The 21,140-nt window shown below is 38.6% G+C and overlaps 1 protein-coding gene across 6 annotated transcripts in view; it reads right to left on the bottom strand.

Moving 5' to 3' along the window:
• Positions 1 to 21,140, bottom strand: part of UTRN (utrophin) — a 692,661-nt gene that overhangs the window by 148,673 nt on the left and 522,848 nt on the right. For all 6 annotated transcript variants that reach the window (XM_019526790.1, XM_019526791.1, XM_019526792.1 and 3 more), the window contains 3 exons: positions 15,767 to 15,896; positions 3,151 to 3,419; positions 1,221 to 1,367 (listed from right to left, as the gene is read on the bottom strand). In XM_019526790.1, the coding sequence (XP_019382335.1) occupies positions 1,221 to 1,367; positions 3,151 to 3,419; positions 15,767 to 15,896 (546 nt within the window). The remainder of the gene's footprint in view (positions 1 to 1,220; positions 1,368 to 3,150; positions 3,420 to 15,766; positions 15,897 to 21,140) is intronic.

Genomic DNA, 21,140 nt, shown 5'->3' on the forward strand with positions numbered 1-21,140 from the left:
TCAGATGAGCTGCAGCTCCATCCTGTGGCCCACCCCGGCTGGGGAACACCTGCCCATGCTGCTGCTGCGGCCCCACCCCCTCTCCCTCCCTCACCACAGGGGCCTCAATTTGCCCCCTAGCATGCCCTTTCCCCCCCTAATTGCTCCCCTCTGCCCCTTCCCCCCCAGACTCACCAACTAGATGCTGCTCTCCAAGCTGTCAGGCTGCATTCCTGGTCGCGTGCATGCTGCACCTGCGCCCATTCACATGGCAGTTATCAGGGACATTATCGGCCACATCAGTCAAAAAAACTGATTGCTGATAATGTCAAGCTTCCTTTTATCAGTCCCAATATGATACAGACTGATGCACTGGTGCATGTCTAATATTAACTTTGACTCCTGAGACAGGCTGTTTCTAGCCTACTAACCTACAAGCTTACTTCTCTGAGTTCTGCAGGTTCTCATAGTCAAAGACAAGACAGATTCCTCCCATTTTATGGTTCATTTTTTTGTAACCAATTCTTTGTCCCACTGTGTGTGTGTTGTGATGGAGGGCTTAAAAGTTAGGAAAGGAAATAGAAGACTAAAAATAAATAATTAAATAATGTATGTGATGATGATTCACTGCAAGAACCAGTGAAAAGATTCCTGAAGTGACTTGAATGACTTGGGAAACCTCTTTAATTCATTCAGTGTGAAACCAGGTTTGCCTAACTTTAAAGTCCCAGATCATTCAAGCACCAATATATATGAGTAACATGAATCTACTTCAGACCTCCCTTTCTCTCTTTATGCAAACCTAATTTTCCCCACCCCTGTCATCCTAGACTATCAATATTCAAATCATATATCAAAAGTCCCTTGTGGAAACTGGATGGTCACAAAAATCCACTTTTATATAGGTGGCAAGACAATAGAAGTATGTGGGCAAATTTTGACAAGTCTCAGTAACTATGATTTATAGAGTCATTCTAGAGCGTACAAATTGGTACAAATATTGTTAACATATAGATACAAACATATCTAATCTCCAGACATTAATGCAATGTCTTGAGTGAACTGCCAAGAAAGCAGAAATGGAATTGGTCAAGACAGTGAGGTAAAGACCATTCCTTTCATTGCTTTTGTCACAATGGTAATCCAGTCTAGAAAGCAATGAGGAAAAATGATAATGTTTCCTAAGAGGACAAAGAAGACAAATGATCCATTCCCCTGCTATCTTCAGAATAAGGGAATACCTGCAAAAGTTTCCAGCGCATATTAAGATCATCCAGTTGGCGAGACATCTTTAATGATGGATGAAGGTCAAGTGGAGAGAGCTGATTGGATAAATCATTCACTGTTTTAACTTTTAAGTTGATGGGTGCAATTTCTTCTCTAAAAGCCTGAAAGAACACATGCATATTTATGCCTGACCACTACCTTACAGAACAAAGTGAAAACTGGCACACCAAACCAATACAAATCTATATTTGGTTGTGACTGATATGGTATTGTGACATGGAAAAGCTAAAACAACTGCATGCAAAGAAGGTAACTCCAACTAGAACATTGTAAAAAAAAACAGGTCATTTATTTCAATAATCTTGGCTCTAAAGTATTGTCCCTAGCTATAAAACTTCACTCTTTCCATACCTGTGCATAAGATAAAGCCACAACTTATGTGCAACATAAGCCTTCAAACAGGGTATATATTACATTTTAGAGGTGCCTAGGTTTTATATAGCCCTGTACACAATGACTACATTCCATTCAATAAATACCAGAATGATGTGATACCCCATTATGAGTTTTACTAATTGAAGATCTATATGAAGGATTCTTAAGCAAATTTATTAAATAAAAGTAATTATTGTTCCCAAGTGGAAGGCTGCTGACAAAAACTCTTCAGAGACTTTATTATTGAATTAGCAAAGCACAAAGCTGTGCATCTTCCTAGGTAAAGGAATACAATAAATGAACTGCATCAGTAATTCTTACTGCAGAGTTAAAACTATTAAAATGATTAAAAACTAAGCAGAAGAAGGTTTTCTCAATCAAACTAAGCTAAATATAATATTAAAACAAAATTGAAGTGGTTTTCATTATGGTTGAAAAGATGCATTAAATGCCTTTCTTGCTGTGAGCAGGTGGAAGTAATGGGTTGATGCTACAAAGGGCCCACTAAGCATTACAAAACAAGGGAAAAAAACAACTGGAAAAAAGAAAAGGGTTTTTTGGACAATTCAATTACTACTTCTTCCCCTGAAACTCTCTCTAATCTGTTCTATTAACATGAGGCACCTACTGACAAGAGGGGAAGAATTTGGTTTCTGACTGCCAAGACGCTCCTATGACTCCAGCAGATGTTTCTGTTTTTCACAGCAATGACAGTTTAATAGACACTGCTTTACCCTCTTTTACAGAAAAGCCATCAAGATATGACAAGCTTCTTAACACATGGAGCAACATGCTAGAACTTGTTTTTGTATCTATATTAAAATAAAAAAGAAAGAGAGATCAATGCCTTACTCTTCTTAAATCAACAGCAGTCTGGATGTAAATTATTATAACTAATTTGGCTTAAAGTTTTTAGGTTCTGTTTAACCTGAAAGTCAGAGAAAAACTTTAGAAGAAAGGATGCTTGTGTAAACATGCACAAAATGAAGCAGCCAAATACATTACTTATAAATAATTGAACATTTGCACAAAGCTTTGAGATGCATATAAAGATGGAATTCTTACTGAAAAGTGACCACAGTTCAAGGCCCTCAATTCTTCCATTAGCAACTTCAAATGTAAATACTAAGATTAGAGATAATGTCACGACCTGAGTATGGATTTCATCAGTTGGACTGTGGGTGCCCATATGCTGGAATTAAAGATTTTTCTGGTGGAGCTGAAGGACCGAGCATTTCTGGATAGGAACAGTATTTGGGTGCCAAAGAATGTGCATGAAGGTGTTAGAGTTGCCTTAACGTGCAGTTTTCCTGAAGTTCAGTTATTTCATTTTTCAGGAATGCATGCGAGTAATCTTATCTATAAGGCAACAATAGATCTTATGCAACCGTTTATATACTTACACTGTGTTCATGTGCATATGTACTAAGTGAGAAAGAATTTAGTGTTTGGAGTCCCATGCCAGCCTAATACAAAGAAAACTATATTCACAAAGAATGCCATGCTTACTGTAGTTTTCTCAATGTGATCCTGCAATGAGTCAATCACTAAATCTCCTACTGGTTTCCAGCCATTCCTCACATTCTCAGCCTCTTTCAAGTCAGCATCAAGGTCATCCATGGCACACTGCAAGTCCTTCAGTTTCTCCAAGGCTTTATCTACTTGCTTCTGCCAGATGTTGGCACTGGCATTCAGGCTTTCCCATTTCTCTTTTACTTCTGAGGACTGCTTACGCATAGCTTTAGCAATCCTCAATGCTTTCTCTTCAGGGGTCAACTCTGAAGTGGAAGAAAAAAGAAGTTCGGTAGTTTGGGGTATTTTCATATATGCACGTTTGATTGAGCAGATTAAATACTGTGAGGCGTGTAATTCAGTAAGCCTCTATCTGAGCTGTCCACAGCTCATTCCTACCCTGCAGAGTCTCTTTGAAATTACAAAAATGCCCATGCTGACAAATAAAAACACACAATGTAGCTAAGTTAATTGCTAAAAAGTCATTGCTCATTTCCATGTATTATGGACTACAAAAGCCTAAGGCTGATTATTACTATGTGTGCTACCTGGCCAGGGGTGGGAGCGGGGGTGAGGAAAAGATTATTTTCCTCTGCTTGAACCTGCAAGAGTAATCTGAAGGCTACCTCACTGCCCCTATTCATGAACATCTCCTTCCCCTTCCCCTTTTCCTTCCCCTTCCCACTCAAGTCATTTTTCTGTTTTATTTCTTTGGCAAAGTGAATGACACTTTCTCAGTGCATCTGAAGTACTTCAGCAGTTCTGCAACAGTAATTTTATATTAATGTCATAGGCAAGCCATGGTGTACTGCAAGTCTAGAACTGAAAATCTCAGCAAGAATACCCCAAAAAACACATTTCTGTGAATGGAAATGGGCTGAAACTGAAAAAGTTATGAGATTAGTTTCTATGCAAGACTTTTAAAGAGACATTAACAAGAAGGAGAAAGCAATAATCTAAAAACTTCCAGACAAAATGTAGTGTTAAAGACCATACTTTTATACAAGCACAATGATGGATTATCCGATTACTTGGAGATAGCAAGGGAGTTTTCATTTTGATTAATTTTGGAACTGTTAATATTTCGGATCTGCTATCACCTTTTCAAGAGTAATTTGAATTGATTAGAATTCAGTGACAAAGAGGAAATTTAATTTCAAAAGTTCTGGAACTACTTTAAAAGTGTGTGTGTGCGTGCGCGCGCGTGTGTGTGTGTGTGTGCGCGCGTTACTGCTGTTACACAAAAAATGCTGTATATATTTTACATTTCTTTTACCTCTATAATGCACTTGCAAATAACTGCTTTGTAGTACAACAAAATCATTTCAGGTTTGATTTAGAAAATACTAAGATGCTGTTATATAACTAAGAACATTTCAGGGTTAAAAAAAATAGCAAGCCCTTCAAGGCCGCGTCCAGACATGCACAGCCTTGTGGCATATGGCACCACAGACACAACTGCAGCATCATGTGCCATTCAGTTAGTTGTTCTCCACACTGCAAGGTAGCAGTGCATGGGTTCTTTTCACCCTAGGAGATCACAGAGTCAAAAAACCTGTGCAAAAAAGAAAAGAGCAGCAGCAGTGCATGTGGGTGCAGTGTATGCCACCCAAAACCAGAGCCAACCCCCTGGAGCCATGCTTCGGCTGCCGGCCAAGCTCCAAGCAGCAGGATTGCCACTACTGCAGCCTCAAGAGGCCCCCAGGACCCTGCCAGGTAAGGCTACTGGGGCCAACCCAGTGTTGACCCCAGCCTCCCCTACCCCACCCAGGGTAACCTGCTGCGCACCAGAGGGCACGTGGCACAGGCATTCTCCAAGGACAAGTAACAAAGGCATAACGTGTGCTGCTGCTTCTTGTCCCTAGGGAAACAAATGTCCATGCTTATGTGGACTCAGCCAAGAGGTTCTAAAGACCCACATAAGGTGATAATGGTGGCTTTGAATCATCACATGTTGCTCAGCCAAAAGACCTCAACTCTTCAGGTCAGATAACAAGTGATAATTTAAAATGCACAAGTTACCTAGTGTCTTAAAACTTCAAGGAAAATGGCAGATCTCACTGTAAGCTCTATGTTGGTTGCTTGAAGTAGGACTAACAGTCAGCTCAAGGGAGGCCTATTATCCAGTCTAACTAGAAGACAAACTGCATGAGAACAGCAGTTGGGTACAGAAATCAGTGAAGTACGCTACGTGTATTAGGAGAAGATATCATAACGATACAACAGCCAACTCTGATGTGATGGTAATTGTGGCATCAAAAGCAAGGGACAGGCAGTTTTACTTCCCTTTCCTCTCATATGACACGAGGTGTGGTAATAAGAATATAACAGAATAAAACACAAGGCATTTTGGAGACCTTTGACAAGTTCTGTGTGTGTGAGGACAACTAATGCATTTTTTAATTTGAAAAGCAGTAGCTGCATTAATAATGTTTTGAGATGGGTTAATTTTCAAAATGCCTCAGAAGTGCTTGAAAACTTGCCTTAAAAACACAGTTACCATGGACAGATTATAAAACCCATTCAGCATCCATTCATTTCAGAATGTGCACTGTATGAATGTTTGTGCCACTGTGATAACCCAACATGTAAAAAAGAACATGATTTTTTAAAAGCGTAGTGCATATCTGCAGAGAAATGTGTTGCACAGTTTAGAACTACAGATCATCATAAAGGAAGATTTAACTAATTTCCTTAGGGTACAAAATCTTTTCATAAGTCTGTCATTAAACAAGCTGGCAGTTGTATACAACTCCTTTCTACTTGTAACAAAAATGCTGTACAGTTTGTTGCTTTGTCTTCACTTGGTATGAACTCTTCTGATTGATCAGACTCTGTTGGGGTTTTTTGTTGTTGTTTGGTTTTTTTTATGGTACTTATTACATTATCTCGACTTCAGCAGCTGCTCAAAAAGCTAGAAAAGCTCTATATTCATCAGACCATCTGTTTATCAGAGAGGAAAGATATTAATAACTGACCTTGGAGTCAGGAAAATGAAAACAAAAAAACCCACTACTACTGGGGCACATTATTTTAATAAGCATCTCTGGTTAAACTTAGTGATGAATGTAACAATTTTTTTTCTACATTGCTGATGATGATGACCTGAAATAGAATTTAATCTTTTTAAACTGAGGTTTAGAATAAAATTGAAAGACAAGCAAGAGAGATTTAATATTATGGACAACATGTAAGCAGAAAAAGTATTATGCATGGGTTCATTTTGAATAAGTTAGGCTGTTCTAAGCTCTAGAAGTTGTTTTGTTATTTTGGCTTGGCTTTCTAAAGCACCCATACCTTTGTATTCCTTAGTCCTTGAGGTTGACTGGGACTGGTGGTCTGTTTCTATGCTACTATAGCCAGACTTGATTTATACTGCATTGTTCTGTTCTTCACAGCGCATGCCAGAACTGTAGGTGAATTAATGTCCCTCCCCACAATTATATCAAATATGTTTGTTCTTGTACCGTTCAGTGAGGCTTTGCAGTAAAAAGCCATGGGCACAAATAACACTGTCATTATGATGAGCACTTTCAGCACATTTAAGCACGTACAATACAACACTGTCAAAGCTTATAAATAGAAGAATCCAAAAGTACTGTCATCACATGATTATGTCTTTAGCATCACATGAATGAAAAGTATTCTCTTGAGTCTCTAAAAACCCTGGCAAAAACTTGCCTGTGACAAAAAGTACTACACAGGAACAGGAACTTCAGAGAATGTGAAGCAACTGGCTTCTGCAAAAATGTAGCAATTAGACAAATTCAAAGGAACCAGTCATGCAGGCATTGATACAGAATGCCACCAGTTTCTCATAGCTTAAATATCTATCGTATATACAGCAAAAAAGGCGGGTAGTTGATCATTTTCATCTTAACCTATTTGGTTTTTCTTCTCTCAGCACTGAAAGTTCTTGACATCAAAGAAAATATAATTGAAAAAAAAAGATAAGGAAAAAAAGGCCGTAGGATAAAAGACATTGCTTTTATTCTGAAGATGACAATTGCTAGAAGCACAGAGCACTGAATATCTGGCGTCTGAGTTTGTGTATGGTGAGTATTTCTGGAAAGAGCAGAGTATGGTCTTCAGTAGGGGGAAATGAGAAAGATACTTGTAATGTATGTGTCCCTTGACACTGGAAGATGAGATTTCCCAGCAGATGCTCACCGAGAGGTCAAGACAATTATACTGGGACTGAAGAAAATTGAAGCACTAGAGAAGAACATGAAACCCCAAGTCCTGCAAAACTGCACATTTGAGCTGCTCAGAAAATAAATCTAAAGCTTATGCATAAGAGTTTCTATTTTTGAAAATAACCCCAGAAAAATATAACTATTAGAAAGTCATTTACTATTTTGTTCATTAAATATTATTTCTATTTTGCAAAAAAAGTGTTATGACCTCAAATAAAGGTCACAGTATTTTTACAAAATAGAGATAACTAAGAAAATAGGAAGCCTGACTCAGTATTGCTATACTACCTTTACACCAGCTCCCTAAAGCAACTGCTGTAAGAGAGATCCTTGGAGGCCACAGAGTTGCTCTCTAACTCACCCTGCCTTCTCTACTTTCCAATCCCTAACGAACAAGACATTCTAGAGAAAAGCAGCATGACTGAGGAACCCCTAAGCCCTAATGACTCCAGGCACCCCAGGAAGTGGTCCTGTGCTGCTGCTTGATATATTGTTAGAAGATATGAGGGCCTCATACTCCTCCACCAAAGACCAATCAGGATTTTACTGGTACAAATGCCCATGACTGGCTACTCCCTGAAGACACTGGAGTTGCCCATCCACTAAGGATACATGAGAGGGACACAGGACACCTTTTCTCTGCAAAACAAAACAGGCAAGATTTTGTGGGCAGTCCAATGTTACATGGCCTGGAGGTATACCTTAGTAGTACAGATATTTCAGATATCTTGAGCTCTGAAGTTTTTAAGGTTCCCCAGCATGTCTCTAGGTTTTTTAACATGTTTGACATTATTTCATCTGGTTTACAGTTTATACTTTGCTATATTGAGGTTGGTTTACTACGTAGTTGGGCTCTGCTAATTCTGGAATTTAATTTTTTTTTAAAGGCCACTTGTCATCAATCAAATCAGCTGCACTCTTTGCCTTAAAGAGAGACCTCACACAGACTTTGGTGGCTTGTGGAATATTTGTAACCAAGTGTCAGTGAACCCTGAACACTGTTGCTCCAGCTTCCATGGGGGCGGAAGTGGTGAAGTGTTTGGGTAACATTTCCAAGCTTAGTCAAAGGATAGTTTACAGGTCAAAAAATCAATAGGGCTCTGAGCACACTTTGGCCTCCAGTGAGTAAACAAACTGGTATGTTTGATGACAACTTAACAATTATAACATTTGCCGTCATGCTCTCAACTTCAATAATTCTTCCCATGTTCAAACTACCACTGTACAAAATGCCACATAAAGGATTCCCACACCAACTACCAGCTGATGCATATGGCCACTTCCTTTCCTTGTCAATCTGCTACGTACCCATCCACTAGTGATTTTATTGAGACCATTTCAAGTTAAATTCAAGTTCATTTCTTTGAATTGGGAAGCAATATATAGGCAGTTAGCTTTTACCTCTGCAGTGCCATAATCTTACCACCTCTTCAGTCAGCCATAGAGGCTTTCAGAAAATGCAAGGTGGGTAAGAACTGAAGTTTTAACACAACTGTTCCAAGGTGCTGTCAGGATTTAGGAACACAATCAAACAGTTTTCAAATAGGATGTGGGCTCTTCATTCTCACTTTCCAAAGTCCCCTTTCTCCAAAAACACCAGTAGCCAAATGGACGCTTCTTTCAGGCCCTCCACCAGCCATCTGGTTTTAATATGCAGATGTATGGTAACACATAAAACCAGCGTCCTGGTAAAAATGGGTGCAACAGGAAACATTTCAATGTCCATCCATTCGACAAAATAGTAAGCTTAAGCCCTTTCTATAAAATTCTTCCCTGAATGAATATAATGCTTGCACCAGGGAACTCAGATAATGACAATTATGTAGAAAGAGAAAAAAAGTTTTACTATTATTTAAGTCTAAAACATGAAAATATGCCTGAAGCCTGCCAATAAAAATTATGCATGTAAATGGCCAATATTTCATGTAAATGACTAATACTTAATATTTCTTGTGATTTACGGTATTTTCTACATTTATAATTAAAAGGGTAGAACAGATGGTGAACACTTAACTTAAAGGGATATTTTCATCAAAATAACCTTTGCTAAGAATAATCACCCTGGAACTTGGAAGTGAGCACTTTAACAACATCATGCAGTACACATGCACGCTACTAAGACTTCAAGTTTATGAAATGCTCATTATATCAGCTCCACCTTCTGAAATTTTTTAATTTTTAACACAACTCCTTGCACATCGTAAATGGAATTTTAAGACCAGAATTTGAGGAAAGCCATATTGTTGAGAACCCAAGGGAAAAAAAACGCATTTTGTTTTTCTGCTGTTTTCACGGACTGTAACTTCTTAATAGTTAATGGATTTGGGATGCTAGTTGTAACAGTGCCCTTGATCTAACAGTCTGTAAGCAATTAATTATACTCTCCTAAATTTTATACTATGCAACATGCATACATGTTTTTAGCTTTGTTGCCATACATGTTTTCAGTGGCCTATCCCCTCCATCTACAGGATCCAGGAGCTTGCATGATGGTTTATCAGTCTACTGTATTTAGAAGCTAAAAATTCAAAGCCAAGAAAAGGGCAAAGCATGCTCTTGTGGTGATGTTCCCTGGAAAGAGCAAAAAGACAGGAAAAAAACCCAAACGTAGAGATAAGAAAATCCAGGCAGAAAAGTCGGTTGGACTGTGATAGCTCTGTTTTCCAAAGTGCCAATTATTGTGTGGTACAGTATAAGGCCACGGTTTGTAAAAGGAATAATATCAGAACTGACGTGGTAATCTGAGCTAGTTTATTTGTATTTCAGCAGGTATCACAAGATCTTATCATGCATGGCAGACCAGTTGGGTGCAGTGTAGTTAATATAAGATCTCTTGTCCCAAAAGGCAGGTAGCATATTCCTGTTGTGAAATACTGCCCAATAATAAATGGTCATTTAACATGGGTATTTCCTTCAGTGAAATCCTAATCTGATCCTTATCACTACACCACTAATGCCGATTGCCTTCACTACCCTAAAAACAACTTATTCTTTCCTGTCCAAGAAAAACAAATGCAAAGGGCTCAGAAAGTTAACAGATTAAAATGCTGGTGAACTGAAGTAGGAAATGTATTTCTCAGGTGAGGCTCAACCACAAAAAAGCTCTCCCCTCCCAGCTACCTTGCAACTGAACTCTGAAGGGGGAGGGGTGGAGGTGCCATGATAGCAGCAATGGGAACCGATCCTACATAGATTATTTAATTTATTTCAGTAACCCAGGGGAACAGAGGCAGTGTCTGAGGAACCCAGGACCAAACTCACTAAAGGTGTATTGTAAGGTACACCTGGAAAGAACAGGAATAAGGATAGAACCTGCTGTATATGTAAAAAAATATCAGAGATAGATGTACAGTGTATTTCAATAATCCAATTTTATGATGAAAAGGTATGGAACTTTGTGGTGAGTGTAGCACTTCCAGTTATTCTAACCATGGTTAAGTCTCCACTAACCTCTGAATAATTTGCTAAGAGATGTAGCAAATGAGAAGGTACTAATGAGTGCAGACGCTGGTGTAAGAAGAGAGTAGTAAGAGCAAAGTAAAATTCATCAGAACAGGTGTTGAGATATGAAAGAACTGAAGGGGACAGGTATGAACTTGACAAAGAGACAAGTAGAAGTGGGTATCTTGGCAGACAGATAAGAAGCATTCACACAAAAACATGGGTATTCTGGGTATAAATACTGGTCCTGCAAGATTTGTTTCTTTATAGCAACCTACGGGAGGTTGTTAATGCATGAAGTTGCTACCATTGTCCTGGGACATTTCACTGAGTTGATCTGACAAAGAGACCAGCTAGCATACTGTCTCAGTGATAATAAACCTCTTCAGTTTTTGCCATGGAATACACATTTGAATCATTCTTTCTTTGTCGCACCTGGATTCCACGTGGCTGCTTGCTTGCACCAGCATTCCCGGAGCACACAAGCCCTGGCAGCCTAAACACTGACAGCGAGCAAGAGACCACCCAAACACATGCCTCGGAACAACAGTGAGGTTCCAATGCAAATGAGTACATGCACTTTTTTATCCAAGTATCAGAAATACATTGCCACTTCCACATGACACTTGGAATCAGACATTATACCCCATGTTGCTGTTGCTCACCTGAATAAGAATTAAAGCTAATTTAATTCTCAGTTGGAGTGCCCACACAGGGGTCTGATGAATGCAGTTTAGAATCATACCTTCAATTAATTCAGATCATCTTTCCTGAGTGCCCTTATGTAGACACTCCTTAAGACACTGTTGAATAGTTTCAGACTACACAGAGCAAACTACATTTTATATAACAGATTTTAAATTAACTGAAATCAAGCTAATAACTAATATGAAAACTAAATTATAGTATAATTCAGTTAATCTTTGTAGAGAACATTTCATAAAAAAGCATCAGAGAGCTTCAAAGACAATATTTGAAGGAAAAAGGTATGCTAGGATCTTTTTTAAATACCATGAGCATCTATGGAATATTCTTGAACCACAGCAATTTCCTTAATTGAATAGTGATTAGGTATGTCATGGGTGTGGAAGGAGATTAATAAAACTGGATTAATGTTATTCAGTTTACTTATGACCCTGCATAGATGTCATATTGTAATCAGTTGGCAATCTTTTTCTATCAGACTGAGCTCTCATTTCCTTGCTGAGATTGCACCAATCATCAAGTGTTAACCCAGTGCACCCCAAGGACATTCTTACACAATTCACTATAATGCATTTGCAGAGGGTGAGTGTTTTGAAGGGGAGAAGGCAGATTTTGTTTTTGAAAATTCTCTTCCAAAGCCCACAAAATGGGAAAGTTATGACTTCCAAGAGAATAACATTATTTGTTACTGTGGGTATTGTAACTGTGGCTACCAGTTTCAATAAACATCAGGACCTGACCCTGCTGAACACTGTACAAACTTATATAGAAAGACAGGGTCTGGAGCTTAGAATCCTAAAACTACTTCCAAGTGGAGAACCAATGTTTGGAAGCTAAACCAAATATAAATTAGAAACAAAACACAATCTTTTCATGTAAAAAAAAAGCTGTGTATGATTCACCATTGGAAAAAGCCATGGTATGTGGTGAACTCTCCATCTCTTGAGGGTTTCAAATCCAAAGGTGATGTCCTTCTAAATGACAGACAAGTTAGGCTTCAGTTAAACAGTGGCCCTTTGGTGAAATGTAATTGCCTATGAGAGCTGGATAGCTAATCACCGGAATAGATTACCTAGAGTGCTTGTAAAATCTCCATTATTTGAAGTGCAGATAAGACTTTTTTTTTGGGGGGGAGGATGCTTTGGGCAAGGAGTTGGGCTAGACCTCATTGACCTCCTGAGGTCCTTTCCAGTCGTATTTTATCATGCATGATTCTATATAAGAGATTGGATTAAATGATATAATGGTCCCTTATAGTTATAGCCTATAAAGGGACTCCATGAATTGTGCAGCACTGCTCAGCATGACCAGTGCAAAACAGAGTGTGGAATTAGTGAGAATAAAGAGACTGAAAGAATGAGAAAGTAAAGGTAAGTGTAAGGGCCTTGTTGCACCTTATGTAATAAGCCAAATAAATATTAATCTGCTTAGTGTTGTTCAGCTTAGTAGAGTAGTCACACCTTAAGGCACAAAATCATCTCTGCCTGTCCTTCATCTGCACAGCTAGGACTTGTCCCTAGAGGCTTGGTGAGCAGGGGCAGGACTAGGAGCTCGGAGGCAGAACCAACTCACTGCCTGAATTCCGAGGAACCCAATTGTTTTTTTTCTCCAGAGCCCACCCTCCCTTGTGCTGTCCTTGCTTGAGCTGCTAGCTGGCCAGGCACCACTTGAGCTCCTAAAAGAACTGAGCCCCTTGGAGCTCAGGCAGTGTGCAGCCAACCAGCAACTCAGCTGGCAATAGCACTGGGGAGCAAACTACGAAAAACAAAAGGATCAGGCCCCTTGGAGCTCAGGTAGTTCCCAACTGGCTGGCAGCACAGTTGGCAGTAGCACAGGAGTCAAGATCCAGAGAAAAGAAGGATCAGGCCCCTCAGAGCTCAGGCAGTTTCTGGCTGGCAGCCACACCTCAATGCCATCACCACCAGCCAGGCTGCCAGCTGGCCATGAGTAACTTGAGCTTCAAGTGACCTGATCCATTTTTTCTCTGGAGCTCGCTCCCTTGACACCACCACCAACAGGAGCAGTGAACTGGTCTAAATAGCAGTGGAAGGTACCACCTTGTGTGGCTGCTCAGACGAGCTTGCTCTGCCCGGCAGGAGCAGAGTCAGTCTGAGTAGTGGCAGGAGGCACCACCGCTGCCAGGCCATCAGGGAAGCAGCACTTGTTTTGCCTGATGTGCCTGTGGGGCAAGGTACCACGCCCAGTCCTGCTGCACTGCAGCATCCCCACTTGCCCTGACTCAGAAGGGACCACTGCATCCTGGGATGCTGGAGTGGCCACACCTTAATGCAACAAGAGCAAAATTAGGCAGATTAGAGATACTCCTGTCTGGAGTGGTGTAACTTTAAAATGACTAATGAGTGCTTTTAAAGGGTATTAACATGCAGCCAATGCAAGGGTTAAAAGCTCCAGAAGCCACATACAATTACCGTATAACAAGGTCCTAAGAGATATATAAACTAAGTGAATTAGAGACTTCAGAGTCTGAGAGTTGGTCTGGCTTTGAAATATAGTAAGTATGCAGAAGATGGTCATATAACACTCACAGACCATCTGCCTGGCAATTATCGTTAGGCAGTTTACTAGAGCTATCAATCACCATCCTGTTCTGTCATCACCACCATCAAATATTACAAAGTAGCATATTTATATAGTAAAAGTTGTATAGTAAAATTTTACCATCCTCCAAAGATTGACCTTTGTTTTCATTCAGCACTGACCATTTTACCAAAGTCACTCTAAAAAAGGTTCCAAGAAAGAAAGACCACACTGGCAGTGGTTTATGATTTGGCGTAGGTTTAATTGGCTGCTTTGACACCTTTTGGGAAAAGAGCTGTGATGTAATCAAACTTCATGACAAACTGAAAAATCAAAGTTAAACTCAGAATATATATATATATATATATTTATCCTTGAGACAACTCTTGCAATTTAGGTTAAATAGCATATTTACTATATGTGCAGCATATCAAACAAGTTCCAAACCAACTAGTGCTGCACAGTATCCTCCTAGATCTTCCAAAACAGCAGGAGGTAAGATGCAAGAGTTAGTCTAGGGGAAAAATGTTCACTTGTTTTAACCAGTGGGTATTCAGACTGCGTAACCCACAATCAAAGAAGAAATCATAAACTAGGAAAGCAGAAAATTGTGTGTAAGAAAACGACAGGAGAAATACAAATGGTAGATAGATGCAAGACTCAAATGTTTTCCATCAAATTTTGCATAGTTGAAAAGTTGGCTAGGAAGATCTTACAGTGTGAATGAAAGAAGAAGAACAGTAACAAAAGATAGAACTAACCATATAACTATTGTATAAATTATATGAGTGATAAATGATATATATCTTCAGAAAAATTCATATTTCTGCAGTTTATGGCATAATAATGTAAATTACTAGTTTATTCTAAGCAAAATGATGCAATTTGAAGTGGTAATATCTCATAATAATACTATAGCTTAGAAAAAGGACACAATTATGAATTTACTCTACAGATGCTACAGATGCATCAGACTTATTGTACAGTAGGGTATTTATTATGTAATTATGCAGTTATATTATCTGGTCTGTTTTTCTTCTGTGCAGTTACAGAAAGAGAAACTACCTCTTCACATTGGCTCCTGAAAATAGCTAAATACCATTATGAGTTAGCTCTTTGAAGGCAATTGCTAAACAATCTTAAAGATTCAAATAGCAGAATTACTACCTAAAAATCAAAGACAACACTGCTCTAGAGGATATGTTTTGTATAACACTTTGCGTTTTAGTGGTACCAACATCTCTCTCAAAATATGTTTTTCATTTGGCGGTTTCAAAATTTGTTTAGTATTTTACCACCAGTAACATACACAGATTTTAAATTATTATATATGAATATTATTTCTTGAATCACCTCTGATTATATTTCAAATGTAGACCAAAAATATTGTACTAAAATATATGAAACTCAATTGATTATGTTATCTACATTTTGAGTGTACAATACAAAGGAAAAAAACCCCTGATTTTCCTCCTCAAAATATTTTAAAATTAAAATAGCTGTCTTCTATAATTTCTTTGCATTTATCCCCTCCTTTATCATGAAACACTAGACACTGATAAAGCAAAAATTCAAATTTAAAATAGAACTTGTTTAATGGGATATGAAACTCCTCTCTGCTTTGAAAATAAGAGCTTTCAATACACACAGAGTATACAGTAGGGGCCTATACATGTGTGGATGTTTTAATGTTCATTTTACTTGTTCCAAATATGAGGAAAACATTAACTGACCTGTTTTCGATTGCAGGTTTCTTCTTGGTTCCTCAGGGCCTTCAATTGGTTGATCAGCAAGGAAAACTCGTGCCTGGTCTACAGCATTCAGAATGGTTTGCTCTTTATCCTTCAATTCACGCCTAAGTGCCTTTTGCAAAGGAAAACAAAAGTTTCATTTGTAACCTAATGTTGTGTACAACAGACAACGTAGCATCCTCTTCATTGTCACCCTTCTCCCCAGACTATCTAGTGAGTGACTAACAGCCAATGTTTAATTCAGGCTGCAAGTGAAAATGTAAATTTTGCACAAGAAAGACAAAAGGAAATTAATTTTGATTGAGACGTGATTTTGCAGAGCTAAGTTAAATGTGCGAGTACAAGAAAAATTATGATAATGGGCTTAAAATATTCACCTAAGTAAAATTATTATATTTGAACTGACACAAAAACATACTTTAAACCTTTCATTACTCCCGGCAGGATTGCTAGCATATAACAGAATGCTTTAACAGACTTTTTTCTTTTGTTAATAGAATGACAAAAAAAATTACAACCAATGGAATAGCAGAAGATAATTTCACAACTGGCAATGAGACCTGCAAGAGCATTTTGCATTCGTTAGAATATGTTAAGTAAAAATATAGAAAATTAAGAAGCGAAAACAAATCAAACTACATGGTATCAAAACTCAACTGAACAGAACAGATGGAAGACAGTCTCCAATTAGCCCAAGATATTTTCAGCCTGTTACACCAAGGCAATTACAATGTTTCTCCAAGAGGTTTTTCATGCAAATATTATTAAATCTCCATTTTTTTCTCTAGCATTTGTTCTGTATTTAAGAAGGGTTAAAATGTAACTTTTTGCTCAAAAAGATTTTGTGTTTAGGAGCAGCCAATTCTGATACGCCTTTCTACATCACATTTTGCTCCATATAAAACGTTATAACTTTGAAAACTATCACTGCCAGAGAAAAATACTTTGCTTGAAATACTTGCATTTACTACTATCACTGAACATCCAAAATAGCATAATGTTAAGGCTGCATTGTATAAGTTCCGCTTTAAAATGATTTCTGGGCCATCTTTTTTAATATCTCTAATCAAAACTCTAAATATTAATTTTACTAATCTAGTCCACCCATTCCTCACCAAGCCAGAACCCTCAAACCTTTCAGTACGCAGGAAAATACTAATCTTGTTGCCTATTCTCTTCAGAGCGACTGGTTATCATTTTTTGGTAACTTGTGGAAGTCAAGTGAGGTCCCAGATGACTGGAAAAGGGCAAATATAATGCCCATCTTCAAGAAAGGGAAGGAGGATCCAGAAAATTACGTATTAGTCAGTTTGGTATGTATACCTAGAAACATTATGCAGCAGGTCATCAAGGAACTAAGTATCTGGGAGAGAACAAGGTGATCAGGAACAGCTGGCATGGATTCACAAGAACAAGTCATGCAGAGAGTGACAACAATTATTAGGGCTAGGGACAGAAATTATACATAAACCGGTGTATAAGTGATCAGAAACTGGTTCAAATCTGTAGCACAAAGATGAGTGCACATAAACCATTTTCAAAATGGCCAACACTGGTTTAAGATAAACCTGGATGGACGTAGTATCAGACCTAACTGACTTAGGCTAAATGCGGTTATTGAACTTCTATTCCAGATCCCCTCAGATTCAAGTCGACTCACACTGCCCCTGCATCCCAACATGCTTTGCACCTCCCACTCAACCTCAACCTTCCCTGGGGCAGACAGCTCAAGCTGTCTGCCCCAGCCCAGCAGGGAGGTGTGCTCTAATGCCTCCCCCCCGCCCCCCGGCTTCTGGCCTGATCCAACGCAGGCATGTGGCTGCATTTCTGTATCAAAAATGAATGTCCGTTTACTTGCTTATCGGTTCAATTGACACAGCTTACACTAACCTGTAAAGACTGAATCGATTAAGCCTTAGGCTTTTTGACTGTCTGTAGGCTAAAAGAACTGGGATTATTTAGTCTGGAGAAAAAAAAAAACTGAGGGGGATTTGATAACAATCTTCAAATACCTGAAGAGTGATTATAGAGGACAGAGACAAACTATTCTCTGTTGCCCCAATGAACATAACAAGGAGCAATGGTTTTAAACTGCAACAGGGGAAATTTAAGTTGGATATTAGGAACAACGTTCTCTTTCTGAGGGTGGTTAAACATTGGAACAGGCTATGCAGAGAGGTTATGAAACCTCTATCCTTCTTTTTTTTAAAGTTTTTAAAAGCAGGTTAGATAAATACTTGACTGTTCAGTCAGGGATGATTCTGCCTTGAGCAAGTAGTTTGTCTACATCACCTCCTGAGGCCCTGTTCCAACCTTATTCTTCTATGATTCTAGTTCTCATGTCCTTGCACACACGAGAGCAAAGTGTTCCTTTTAGAACACAAATGGTCATTACAAAGAACTCCAAGGAGAACATTGTGCATGCTATTAAATATCTCCTGCACAGTTAACATTATGGAACAAGTGATAAAGTGTAAAAGCTCAGTAGGGGTTTGGCCCTTGCAGGACTGCTCATTTAAGTGCATGCATTGGTAGGATCAGGTTCTAAATTTAATTAAGTCCTCAAATTAAGCCTGTTCCAAATTGAGGGTTAGGGTTTTACACCGAAGGGCATTTTTATATGAAGCAGTTATATATACCGGAGACATTAGTTCAAAAGTCTGAAAGACTATTAAAGCTAGATAACCTTTCATTGATTTTCTGTCTCGTTTACTTTCTAATTTCTTACTAGAACATGGAGAGACCACAAGTACATTTTAGAAACTGAGGTACAGGGGAATACTCCTTTCTTAATTCTTACGTTATGTCTTTTATACTAGCAAAGTCTCAAAAATCCAAAATATTTTCTCTAGGTAAGTCTAGCCTGCAACAGAAATGTTCACTCGCAGAAAAAATAAAAGCACTCTTTTATTCCGCTTGCTGTATCCCACATCAATTACACTCAAGTATTTGTTTTTTAAGTTGGTGTGGGCATGCAAGATCATGTGGCAACTAAAGGCAGACAATCTGTCTTATTAATTTTAAACTAAACTGCACAAAATTTTACAATATTAATGACAAGTTCTAAATTATAGATATTTAAAAGTACCCAGCTCTAATTTATAGAGTTCTTTTTCTCTAGTTCTATCTCAAGTCTGCACCAGTCTGGCTTTCTGCCTTTAATATCTATTATACCTGCTCTTGCCAAAGGTTCCATAAACAACTCTCAGAGCTTGTATGTCACCTTCTTTGATACCTTCAGCCAAGCTCATCTAAAATTTTTGTTCTCCCGGGGCTTTGTTGCTCTGTTCTTTTTCTCCATTCTGTCTTCAATAATATATTTGGGGGTTATATTCTCCATCAGTTTTTGATAAGTCACACAAAGCTCTGGCCTTCATACTTTCATATCACCAGGTATCATATTCTAATAGCAATTATTTCTTCACATTCATGCTCTGCAAATTTACCAGACCTACTTCCATCCATCCAAATCCATGCCTCTATCTTTCTGAAACCTACTCTTGCCTAGTCACCAAACTAAACTCCATTTGGTAATAACTTGACCTCCGATTTTCCACCCTTCCTCCCCCCCAGCTGGACCCAACCTCTGGAGATCATCTAATTCAACCTCCTACCTGAGGCAGGATCATCCCTATCCAAACCATGCCATACAAGTCCTTGTCTAACCTATTACAAACACTACACAATCAACCCTATCATACAGCTTAACTCACTACAAGTAAATCAGGGAGACAACTGCTGCAAGAGTTGTAAAAATAGGCTCAAGAGATCTATGGAAAAGAGCCACACTCCCCTGCTATAGAGGAAGTCAAAATGGCCCATAGTCCACACCAATCAGACCACGTGGAAAAACTCCTTCCTGATCTCCCATGCTGATCAGTCTAAACCCTGAGCAAAGAAGCAAGACCCTATTGCTATGAACCTCCAGAGTTTAGTCCCAGCAGAAGCATTGGCACACCCTAGTAAAAATCCATTCCCCTCCCAATACATAGGTACAGGAGGGAAAAAAAATAAAAATTCCTTCCCAGCCCCATGTGGCAACTGGCAAAGCCCAGAAGCATGGGCAATACCGGTCGTATAGCATAGGCATAGCTACTCCTCGGTCATTCCTGACAAATGCTTGTTCAACCTCTTCTTGAACACTTCTAGTGATGGAGATTCCACAACTTCCTCAGGCAGTCTATTTCACTGTTTCATTGCTCTCACATAATTTACAGACTGTCATGGCTACACTACAACTTCACTCCTATACTACTTAATAATAATCATAATAAGCACATATATACAATGATTATATATGCAAATAATTGTGTGTGCTCTGTTTTGCCATTGCTATCTTTAACAAAGACTCTGAGCGTAAAATTTAAGAAGAAATTCACGTCTCTTAAATCAAGTAACATGCCCCAGTCAGCATCTGTATTTAAAATTCATGCACAATACAGACCAGAATAAGGCTCTTAGGATAATGTTCATATCTTACCAATCCTAAAAGTACACTTTACCAATTCACAGCTGAAGTGGAAGACAGGAGTACAGGATCACTAACATATGCACACTGTAGTTTAGATTTTGGGATCCTTGGGTATAAATCTCTACTTTCAAAATGTTTGTGGTCTGATTTACCATCAACATTTTCAGGATGATTTTGTTGAGAAAATAAAAACAATAAAAACCCCAGATATTTTATTTTGTTCCCAACTGAAAGAGATTCTGTCAACATGAACTCAAAATTAATGCAGATTTTAAGCTGATTTCCCTGGGGCCTTCTCCACCCTTGAATGTTTCAGAAGTATTTCTTCAGTGCAAGGTGCTCATGTGAGGCTGGAGTCTGTGCAAAAGTCCCATCAAAGCTCTGAAACTGTACATGGATGGCTTTTCCTTCCTCTTTCTATCTTCCTTCAGACAGCAACTTACGAAGCTCCCTCATCATTACTCTAATTCACACCATGTAGAACTCTCATTTTTATTCTTTCCATTTCATTCTTCTCCTTGTAAATGTTTGAACTGAGGCTGCCTTTAAATAAACTTTAATTATTTTTATCAAGAAAATGAGAAACACATAGGCTTTATGTATTCACAGTCTATTTCCTTAATTTCACATCACTGATGGAGATTCTTCACTTATACCTCTCCACTAAGAGATCCTTTAGCATGAAATGTACTACTCAAATTAAAAATAGTAAAATGAAATTTAGGAGGAAAGTAGTAGTATCTTAATCATGCGACATGTCCCAGTACATTTGGAGAATAGAAACCTATTTCAAAAACAGCCATTCCAACCAGGTATGCTTATGCTTCCCCCCCCCCCTTTTTTTTTTTTTTTTAGCAATACTTTTTTTTTTTTTTTGGGGGCCAG

This window comes from Gavialis gangeticus, unplaced genomic scaffold (genome assembly GCF_001723915.1).
Source record: "Gavialis gangeticus isolate Ggan-Ray unplaced genomic scaffold, GavGan_comp1, whole genome shotgun sequence".
Lineage (NCBI taxonomy): Eukaryota > Metazoa > Chordata > Crocodylia > Gavialidae > Gavialis > Gavialis gangeticus.